General features: G+C 37.8%; 1 protein-coding gene and 1 pseudogene across 1 annotated transcript; both read right to left on the reverse strand.

The window, feature by feature from the left end:
* Positions 1-1,018: 1,018 nt before the first annotated feature.
* Positions 1,019-1,954, reverse strand: LOC126080622 (olfactory receptor 5AN1-like). Its single transcript, XM_049891806.1, has one exon. The coding sequence runs from the start codon at positions 1,952-1,954 to the stop codon at positions 1,019-1,021; it is 936 nt and encodes a 311-aa protein (XP_049747763.1).
* Positions 1,955-9,357: 7,403 nt separating this feature from the next.
* Positions 9,358-10,306, reverse strand: LOC126080623 (olfactory receptor 5A1-like; annotated as a pseudogene).
* Between the last annotated feature and the right edge of the window lie 1,698 nt (positions 10,307-12,004).

Below are 12,004 nucleotides of genomic sequence, written 5' to 3' on the forward strand. Positions count from 1 at the left end.
TTCAATAGTGCATGGTCAAAAGAGAAGTCTCAAGAAAAAGGAAAAAAATTTTTTTGAAATAGATGAAAAAGTAACTTATCAAAATTTATGAGATTCACTGATGGCAGTGTTTAGGGGAATATTTAGAGTATTGAATACAGACACAGAAGTAAATGGCACTGATGGGACTATATGCTTCTTCCCATCCCCCTTCATGATTCAAATCTCTTCACCGTTTCTTAGGCTATGCCTGATAAAGACAAAGACATGACCAAAAATTCTCAAATGATCAGCATTGAAAGAGACTTTAGACACACCTTAGCTATCTTAAGTCGGTCGTTCCAGGAGGCACAGCCAGACCAATTGTATAGCTTTGTTTCTGTCTAAAGTATATCTCTACTCTCTGTTCATTCTGTTCTGGTCAAAAACAAAGAAAAGTTAATGATTAATACCTTGCTTGTATTGTGCTGCATCAGAATATTTGAGAGACAAGGTTTCTAGACTCCTGGGGGCTTCTGAAGGCATCAATTCTCTAGGGACAGAGGCCTGAGATTGAGGAGATCTCCATCTCAGAGGCAAAAAAGAGACTAAAGAACTTCTATACCTGACTGTTTCACAAATATTTATGGATAGATTAATAAATGATGAGGCTACCCCTGATATAGGGAGAAAGGGAGGTTAAAGATACCTCATTTCTATGGCATCAAGTCAGTTATTGCTCCATATTGGCATACCGTCTGTGTCAAATCAAGCCATTTTGTACAAAGGCAGTGTGAATATTATTATATTGCATTTATATTCACATTATAGTGGGCTAAAGAGGAAAAAAAAAACCAAACCCATTGCCGCTGAATGGATTCTGACACATAGAGACCCTATAGAGCCCCAAGTTTCCAAGGCCCGCCTGGTGGATTGGAACTGCAAACCTTTTGGTTAGCAGCTGTAGCTCTTAACCACTACACCACCAGGGTTTCCAGTAGTGGGTTAAGGTGCTTCTAAAAGGCCAAATCTGTCAGAAATCCCAGAATCTGTGATCTTATCAGTACCCTCTCTTCTTTTGCAACCTCTTCAGGGCATCTTTGATTTCCTTGTTCCTCAGGCTGTAAATCAGGGGATTCAGCATGGGAATCACCATAGTATAGAAGACTGATGCAAATCTGTCAAAGCTAGAGGAACCCCCAGAGCTGGAACTCAAATACACAAAAATGCTTGAGGTATAGAAGAGGGAAACAGCCGTCAGGTGAGAAGCACAGGTGTTGAACGCCTTGGACCTGCCTTTAGCTGAAGTGATTTTCATGATGGAAACTATAATGTAGCAATAGGACAACATGATGACTAAAACATTTGTTATTCCAAAAATCATTGTTAATATAGCAGTCATGACTTGTACAAAGAAAGTGTCAGAGCAAGACAGGATTAGTAGTTGGGGCATATCACAGAAGAAGTGGTTGATAACATTAGGCCCACAGAAGTGGAGCTGAAGTAAGGCATGCAATTGGGATAAAGAAGCAGAAAGTCCAGCCATATAGGCTCCGAACACCATCTGAACACAGACAGTGGGTGACATGATTGATGAGTAGACCAGTGGTTTACAAATGGCAGCATATCGATCATAAGCCATAGCCGTCATAAGGCAAGACTCACTCAGTCCCATGGTTGAAAAGATGAAGTTCTGAACAATGCAGCCCGTAAAGGTGATTGTTTTCTGCTCCTGGAAGAAGTTAAAGAGCATCTTGGGAACAGTGGAAGTAACATAGCAGATATCTATGAAGGACAGGTTACTGAGGAAGAAATACATAGGAGTGTGGAGGTGGGGATCCGTCCTTATTAAGATGATGAGGCCCAAGTTCCAGGTCAGAGTTGTAATGTAGATCACCAGGAATACAGCAAAGAGCACTACTGTGATTCTGGGAAAATCCGAGAATCCCAATAGGATGAAATATGTGATCTCTGTTAGGTTTCCTCTTCTGGTCATTGGCTCAGTGTTCCTGAAATCAGAATGGAGACAAGAGAATGCATTGCTGACTCAAGTAAAATGATATCATTAGCATTTTCACATGTGCCAATCTTTTCTTCCATTGAGCACTGGTAAAGGGGAAATGGTTCATTGTCCTGGCAGAAAGAACCCAGCTTTCCACCTTAAATTTTTCTAGATGTATCTGCTCAGTGTTTCATATTCCCAGTTAATTCAGCAAATCTCAATAGAGTTAAAAGTTGTTTTTTCAAAAGATGAGTGGCAGCTTTTTAAAAAGTGCTATAGAAATGTTGTGATTATTGTACATAAGGTACAGATCATTGATAAAAATAATTTTAAAGACCTCTGATAATTCATTATATGAGTTAAGTGTATAATAATAAAAGTATAAATGGCATCTTCCCAGAATAAATTTGAAATAACCCTTCTGTGCTGGATTGTTAATCTAGATAGGTTTGTATAATTTCTTCTTTTACCCTGAGAAAGGATATTTGTACTGTTTATAACAGCTTCTCAAATTTTTACAAATATATGTAACATCACCAAACCAGACTGAAAAATAACATCAACACATGCGATTCTGGTGGTATTTGGATGGGACAAAATTATGTGTTCCCAGTAAGGTTATGGACTCTGTCCTCTTATGGAAGCCTTCATATTAAGCATTCCAAAGGGAGGTTAATACAACTCACTGTTGGTTCCAAGTATTGTCTAAGTTTTGCCTCTTAGGAAACAGCATAGTACTGCGGTTAAGAGTTTTGGCTTTGGAGTTTTGGTTCTGATATTACTCATAAAGTGAGTACAATAAGAGTCCCTGAATTATAAGGTTGCTAGAAGAGTTATAAGATGAAATTCATGTGAATTCTCAGCACAGGTCCAGTATATAGCAATTGGTCAATAAATGTTGGTCATCATTGTCAATGGTTGCTTATAGATGCCCATGATAAACAGCTCCATCTGTGGATAGAAATGCCAGTGGTCCCAGAGTTTTCTGGGTTAACTTGGGGAAATTTCAGAGACATTATCAGTCCTGTAGACAATTTTGCACCATTGCCCCTAAGCAAGTGTAGATCCAAACCTAATGTGGAAGGAAGATAAACCAGCTGGGCCCATGAGATACAAGCCACATAAGCCACTTTGTTTATTTTGATTTAGTTCAGTACACTGGTCAGGGGAAACCAGCATTAAGTTACATGGGTCTTAAGATACAGAGAGGCCATAGTAAATATTTCAGTTCTCAAAGACTACAGAGATTAAATTCTTATTTTTTATAGACACAGCATGTTTGAGCTCACTAACAGATTCATAATAGATGCCATCTATTGGCTATGCTCTATACCCAAAGGGTATGAAATATTATCACTTTGAGATGAAAGAGTAAATGAGTGATAACAGCCTTGAAATGTTTTAAAAGAGAAATAATTCAGGAGTACTTAAACTTTCATATATTAAAAGATATAATAAATTTTAGTAATTCATTATGCTTCTAAGAATAGACTGTCAAAAGAACACATAGAAATGTCAAGAATAAATCCAAGCATTGTTAAGAGTTTAATATACCATAAAATTACTATTTTACATTGGCGGAGAAAAGATAAACTCTCCCATAAATGGCCTAGGAAACTTGGCTCGCTATAGATGAGAAGAAAAATAGATATGCATTTATATACCTTGGGATAGAAAAGTTATTTCTGATACATAAGACCAAAAACAGAAACAGTAAGAGAAAAAATATGTAACACTTTAAAACTTGATTATGTCAGAATATCTCACTTATGTAAAAACAATTTGAAGTAACCTTGATGAACCGGGAAAAAATAGCCACAAAATATTTTTAAAACACAATATAGTAACACCTTTAAAAAATTTTTTTAAATCATATATATCAACAAGGGATGAGAACTTACTTATTCTGATGAGTGCAAAAAATTCTACTTTTCTGGAGAAAAATTTGCTTTATAATAAATTTCATATGATATACGTATGTATATATATGCACATGTATGTACACATGCATATATTTACATACATCATATAAGTCATTTATAATGTTAAATGAAATAGGAAGTATGGTTTTTATTTTCTTCTTTATACGTACCTGTATTTTATCAATTTTCTATGACTCCTGTGTCTGTAATATGAAAAAGTTATTAAAATATATAAATCCTTAATAACATCAAGGGAAGAGAAAGAATACATGTTACCAATTTCTACTTACTAACTGTGTGACCTTGAACAAGTTATTAACCTCTCTGTACCTCAGTTAAGGAGCCCTGGTTTTGCAGTGGCTAAGCTCTTGGCCACTAACCGAGAGGTCGGCAGCTGGAACTCATCGAGAAAGATGTAGCAGTCTACTTCTGCAAAGATTACAACGTTGGAAACACTATAGGACAGTTCTGCTCTGTCCTACAGGGTTGCTATGAGTGGGGATCGACTCAATGGCAACAGGTGTTGCACCATAGTTGCCTCATCTATCAAATGGGACTAATAATAGCTATCACATCACAGACTTGATTGTAAGAGCTGAGATTGTAAGATTGTAAGAGCTCAGTAAATTTTAACATATTTTCTATTATGACTCCTCTCTGAAAAAGAGGAAGAAGGAAGAATTTAAACTATCAAGGAATGCCTCATAAAGTGATTTCTTAAATTAGATGGACTCTATGCCTAAACTCAAGAATATTAGTAATAAATGATTATATTCATTTCTATCTTAGTTTATTCTGATATCTCCCAACCCACTGGATTGTAAATTCCTGACACCACATTTTATGTACCACCACCAGGTCCCCTCAAGCAGCTGAAACTGACTACATTACAATATGTGAATTGGCTGAGATGTTTTACTCCTTAATTCCAAGCATATTGAAAATCAACAGGTGCTCGACTCAATAAATATATGTTGAGGACATTAATAAATGACTCTTTCACTCATCTTAGAATGTGAAATTAAGAATACCTCATTTTTTTGTTCTACATCCTACTTTGGTGAGTAGTGTCTGAGGTCTTAAAATCTGTGAGCAGCCATCTAAGATACTCTACTAGTCCCACCATGTCTGAAGCAAGGGAGAATGAAGAAAATCAAAGACACAAGGGAATGATTAGTCCACAGGACTAATGGACCACAACTACCATAGCCTCCACCAGACTGAGTACAGCACAACTACATGGTGCCCAGCTACTACCACCTACTGCTTTGACAGGGATTACAACAGAAAGTCCCAGACAGAGCTGGAGAAATATGTAGAACAAAATCCTAACTCACAAAAAAAGACCAGACTTACTGGTCTGATAGACTGGAAAAACCCCAAGAGTATGGCCCCAGACACCCTTTTACCTCAGAACTGAATTCACTCCTGAGGTTCACCCTTCAGCCAAAGATTGGACAGGCCCATAAACGAAATGAGACTAAATGGGCCCTGGGGAAAGGACTAGAAGGCAGGAGGGGACAGGAAAGTTGGTAATGAGGAACCCAAGGTGCAGAAGGGGGGAGTGTTGACACATCGTGGGTTGGCAATCAATGTCACAAAAAAATGTGTATTAATTGTTTAGTAAGAAACTAATTTGCTCTGCAAACCTTTATCTAAAGCACAGTAAAAAAAAAATCTTAATCTAGAAACAAAAGTCTTAAATGAAGCAAAGTGTTAAATAAAAATGTTCTATCAGAAACCCTGGTGGCGTGATGGTTAAATGCTACGGCTGCTAACCAAAAAGCCAGCAGATTGAATCCACCAGGCACTTCTTGGAAACTCTGTGGGGCAGTTCTATTCTGTCCTATCGGGTCGCTACGAGTTGAAATCAGTTCAATGGCAATGGTTTTTTATTTTTATTTTTTTTACAATCCTTAAAAAGAAGAAAAGAAAAAAGAAAGAATACCTTATTTTTGTATCATTTTAATTACATCATTTTGAACTTGGGAATCTTTCTGTTTACACTTAGAGTAAGTACAGTGTTGACAATACAAATTCTTAAGTAAATTAGTCAAGATGCGTTAGACTCCATGAAAACATTTTGGGTGAAAATATAAACTGTCACAGATAATATCTCCAAAACACTAACATAATTGGTCAAATCAGTAAAAATAAGTCAAATAGTTGATCAATCAGTTGCATTAAAATTCTTTGTTTCTTATTATATTTCAGTGACAGAGGCAGCCATAATTGATTGTAGCCTATGTAACCCACCACTCCCAGAGAAGAGTGAGTAGTTGTTAATTGTTTTTCTTCCCCATGGTGAAATATATTCTGAAAATGTCTCTTGTTAAAATTTGGTGAGAAGAAAAAGAAACTCTGAATACATTTCACTCTCTCTGATGAACGCCTTTGCATGGCTTAGAATTCCCCAAGACAATTTGGAGAAGGAAAGGTGACTGATATGTCTGGAGATTTTATTACGTGAATCTAGCTAATCAAAACACCTTGCAACACTGATCTAGTAAGACCACAGCCAGTTTCCCAGACTGATGCTCAGTAGAAAATCATGTAAAGAAACCAGAGAATGTTTGTGAAAGAAGAATATAAGAGAGATTAAAAGAGACAGACCAAAGTTACCTGTGCTTTGACAGGGTGTCTCTGATACTTATGTTGCCCAATCTCGTGTCTTCAGATCACTGGAGTCTCCAAAGATGACAATGAAGAGCTGTTTAAAGTATTTCAAAAGATCTAATGTAAAGTACATGAGTGTTTAGTTTGGGTCTATAGCTATATCATTATGTTATGACTCAGTTTGTCTCTCAGTACTCAGATATTATGAACAAATGCAATATATTTAAATGGAATTTAAACAGAATTCTCAAGGTGAAAATTAGACTAAAAAGGTCCTTGGGGTGGAGAAAGTTGGGAAACATACACCTGCATATTTTTTTCTCAGGAAATCCCCTGGAAACCCAGTAAATGGTTATTTTTGATTCAACTCTCGATCATTACCTTTTACAACACATCAGTCTTAACAAGCATTATCTTGTTTAATTCTAGATGATCCTACTACCTCCTTTTTACAGGTAAAAAAACAGGAGGCAATAGAGTTCAAGGTCACATCCTTAAGAAATTGCAGAACTAGAATTCAAACCCTCACACCACCCGAGAGCGATACATGAAATTTTACATTCAAGGCTATTCTTTTCACTGAAGGTTAAAAAAGCTAACAAAGATTCTTAGAAGATTGGGGCAAGGACAAAGACAAGTCCTGAGTGGAGCCTATAGAAGTGATGGAGAGGCAAGAGTTGAAGAATGGGAGAGATTGAGGACCATTAACCTTGCTCCAGGTAGATTGTCTTGGAAGCATCACATGGATATTGAAGATAGTGCAGAATCCTCTGCTCTCTCTGGGTCCTGCCCTCTGACCTTGATCCAGATACGCCAAGAACACAGAGTTTTTGCCAAAGGGCAAAATGTCTTATTTCTTTTCAAAAGGAATTTTCCAGGTGCCCCTATAGCAGCCCCACGTCTGTGCTTTGGTCCATGAAACTAGCTGTCCACTAGCAAGAGCTGTATACACAGCAAGAGAGGTGTCCACAACTGGGCATCCTCTTAAATGTGTTGTTAATAATAGAGGTGAAGGAAGACAAGCAAATTAGAGGGAGGAAACTCTCCAGGTAATACTCTCTGGTATATGGTTACCATGGAGTTTTTGTCCCTGCTGATTTTATGCCCCACTTTGCCATATTCCTGGTGGATCCATTTCCTACTTCTCCCTGGTCCTATCATGACTCATGATTTTAAGATTTTCTTAACGACTTTGGACACATTTGAGCCGGAAAAGACCTAGGGATTATCTAGTACAATACCCTCAGTTTTCAGATGAGGATCCTGAGGACAGAGAAGCTGAGGAATTTGCTGAAGATAATACAGATTCCTAGTAATGAAACTTAATAAAAATAAAATATATAAGACTGTACTTCCCTGCTCACAAAGCACTTTCATTTTTGATGCATACAAACTTTTTCTCAAATGTCTGGCCTGAATCAATCATCATAGAAACTCATGAGGCAGATATTGCATAAGTTCCCATACATAAGTGAGGAAACTGAGGCACTAAGGAATACAATAACACTAATTAATGACAGAGTGATGATGTAACATGGGTTAGATCTTTTGGAATCAGACAATCTACCTTGAATTCTCGTTCTGCCAATTGGTTGGGTAATCTTGAGCAAGCTACTCTCTGTAAGCCTCAGTGTTGTCACCAATTAAATGGGACAAATATTAGTAGTTTCTTCAGAGGGTAGCTCTTCACAGAGACATTCAAATTGGATAATATTTATGAAACACGTATCAAACTGTATAGGACACAGAATACCCTTTTTTAATAGTAGACATAATGTCTTCTGATTTGGAACTCTTTCCAAGGTATTATGATGTGTTTCTAATCTTTCATTTACAAAGTACTTAAGGTCATTCCCACAAATATTTTTTTTTGAAAAGAAGCTCTACCCCCCACCCCCTACCAGTTACTAGGGACACATAGATGTTTGAGACAAGGTCACATTCATGGAGGATAGAAAGAAGCTAAAGGTTCAACTCTTGATTTAATTTTCTCCAGCCAATCTTAGTTCTAGGTAGAAATGGATGTGGTGGGAGCAATGAGTTAATTATTTTATTTAACTCTTGCTAATAGGTTTTTTTTTTTTTTTTTTAAATAGGTTAGCCCACCACTCATATGTCAGTTTGTCATACTGCTATACCACCAGTATTTCAAATACCAGTAGGGTCACCCACGGTAGACAGGTTTCAGAGGAGCTTTCAGACAAAGCAAGGCTAGGAAGAAGGGCTTGGAAGCTTACTTCTGAAAAAATTGGCCAGTGAAAACCTTATGGATAGCAGCGGAACATTTTCTGATATAGTGCCAGAAGATGAGACCCTCAGGTTGGAAGGCACTCAAAATACGGCTTGGGAAGACCCGCTTTCTTAGAGGCAACCTTAATGATGTGGATGGAGTGGAGCTTTCAGGGCCTTCATTTGCTGATGTGACACCACTCAAAATGAGAAGAAACAGCTGCAAAAGTACATTAGTAATTGGAACATTGACTGTACCATGGACTGCCAGAAGAATGAACAAATCTGTCTCAGAAGAACTACAGCCAGAATGCTCCTTAGAAGCAAAGATGGTGAGACTTTGGACACTTTATCAGGAGAGACCAGTCCCTAGAGAAGGACATCAGGTTTGGTAAGGCAGAAGGTCAGTGAAAAAGAGGAAGAGCCTCAATGAGATGGAATGACACAGTGGATGAAACAAGGGCTCAAACTTAGCAATACTTGTGAGGCTGGCACAGAACCAGGCAATATTTCTTTCTGTTGTCTGCGGGGCTGCTATGGGTTGGAAGTGACTCAAAGGCACCTAACAACAACAGCAATAGGTTGGAACTTGTATTGTTTCCCTGATAAAAACTGTAATGATTTAATTCTTTAAGCTGAACAACTTCTTAAGATGGCTCCTTTGATCTGCTTGTTCCTCAGACTATAGATCAGAGTGTTCAACATGGGGGTGATGATGATATAGAACATTGATAGCACCTGTTCCTGCTTCATTGGCTTATTAGACTTGGGACACAAGTACACAGAGAGGGATGTGCCATAGTAGAGTATCACAGCTGCCAGGTGGGAGGCACAGATATTGAAGGCCTTGGCACTACCTTTGCCTAAAGATATTTTCAGGATGGAAGCTGCGATGAAACCATAGGATAAGATAACAAACAAAGAACTAATTGAAACAACTATAGCTACCAGAAGAAAAGTCATCTGGCTAATGAAGAGATTGGAGCAAGACAAGGAAATAACCTTAGGTAAGTCACAGAAGAAATGTTGAATGATATTTGGCCCACAGTAGTAGAGATTGAAGCAAGGCACTGTTTGAGATAAACTATTAAGGAAACCACTCACATAGGCCCCAGTGATCATCTTCCCACAGAGGCTTGGTACCATGATGACTGAGTACTGCACAGGACTTCCAATGGTGATATATCAGTGATAGGCCATGGTGGCCAAGAGGCAGCATCCAGTCAGAGCCATTCAGGCCATAACAAAATACTAAGTGGCACAGGCAATGAAGGAAATTATTTTTTCATTTTTAAAGAAGTCTGGAAGCACCCGTGGGCTGATGGAAAAAGAATAGCAGATGTCTATAAATGAAATGACAGGAAACTGAGAAAAAAAAGTACACAGGTGTGTGCAAGTGAGAGTTCATTCTGAATAGGAGGATAAGACCCAGGTTCCAGATAAGGGTCACAAGGTAGATCCCAAGAAAAATTTAAAAGAGGATGAGCTGCAGCTCTTTTTCACCTGAGTGTCCCAAGAGAAGAAACATGGCCACAGAAGATTGGTTTCCATTCCATTCCATGGACCTACTTGACGCCATCTGATGAAGAAAAGATGAGAGTAGGAAATGGCTTTCTTCCCAAGAAAGGATTCATGATATTTTTAGTCATGCATCAGACTTATTTTACAACATTAAATTGTTGATGTTGACTTAATACAATCACCTTTCATGTGCAATCATCAATCTTAACTGATAAATTCTCTTGGCTATATATTACCATTCTTTGGGGACAAAGGCAATCAATGGGCATCATTAGTCCATTTTCTCCTAAAATGTCTTAATTTCATATTTTCCCATGGCAGATTTTGCAAATGTGTGAGACTTTGAAGGTAGAAACAGGAAAATTCTTCGACATTGCTCTGCTATTAACTCGATGGTTGGAGAAGCTCTTGAATACGCACAATAAGGAGCTTGGGTAGATGCTCTTTAAAAATCTCCTTGAGATACTGGCCTTTAATTAATCTGTACTAAGAGAAAAAACCCCATGGGAGCACAAGGTCATGCCCAGAAAAGTAAGGTCAAAGGGCTCATTTCCTGAAATCAGATCAGTTGTGGCTTTCGGGTACCCTGTTTTCAGAAAGATTCTTGACAATTCTGTAATAGCCTTTCATCTTTTATGATACTTGGAGGAATGTAAATATCATGCAGCAAGATGGTGGGAAGAGTTACTCAGAAGAAGCAGCAGCTTGAAAATGGATGTGACATAACCAAATTAGTGACTCTAGGAAGCCTCCTGAGAAATGAATTAATAGAAGGTTCAGAGAGCTGTGAAACTCTCTCTGTTGCTGGTGTAGATTTTCCTTTCCTCAAATCAGAAACACTTAAGGGTTCCATTGTCTAAGACTGTAATTATTGATCTTTTTATGGCCTTTGAATATCTGTGGAAACTCACATTCCTCTATTCAGAAAATTACAACTACTTAACACATTTACGTAGAGCGTTTTTGGATTTTTAGTCATCCTGAACTCCATTTGTGGTTCCCAGGTCAGAGACTTCTCCTACAGGGGAGGCTGACTTGGACTTTTGTTAGATTCATGCTTAGACAATAGGCATGTGGGTTGGGAAGTTTGGGCAAGATTTAGGGAGTTTTTTTTTTTTTTTTTTTCTCTCTTTCACCTTGGAGTCAGTCCAGAGAAACACAGAAGTAACCCTTTACACAAATAGTAACTAACCAAAAGAATATTTTTTCATTAGAAACTATATGCTCCCTTCAAGATTTAATAGTTGTCATTTTCTCTAGGGTATCATTAAAACATCTGCCAAGAAAAACACATTTGTATTCAGATGAACCCAAATTAGAAGGAAAATTATGAAATATTTGAAATGTAGGAAATACCTATTACACACAGCCTGGGAGTTTTGTATAAAGGTAGAAAGTAGACATCTTAGAGATTTTCATAGAAAAAGGCTGGGGTGTTAATGGAATAAAACATTCCTATAAAGCACAAATACTTGAGAACATTAGCTGCTCAAAACATTTTCCTTCTCCCCTATCATTTTCCAGCCACCTGGTTCCAAAAATGAAGAGAAAGAGGAAATCACCCATGGGAGCATAAGGTCATGCCCAGGAAAATAAGGTCAAAGGGCTCATTTCCCTAAATCACATCAGTCATGGGTTTCAGGTACTGTATTTTCAGAAAGATTCTGAGGGAATGAAGGAGTTGATTAGAAAAGAAAGTCAAGATGTCTGACATTAGTATGCAAGGGGAGAATGGTAGCGGACAGACAATGGATTT

This window comes from Elephas maximus, chromosome 7, assembly GCF_024166365.1.
Source record: "Elephas maximus indicus isolate mEleMax1 chromosome 7, mEleMax1 primary haplotype, whole genome shotgun sequence".
Classification (NCBI taxonomy): domain Eukaryota; kingdom Metazoa; phylum Chordata; class Mammalia; order Proboscidea; family Elephantidae; genus Elephas; species Elephas maximus.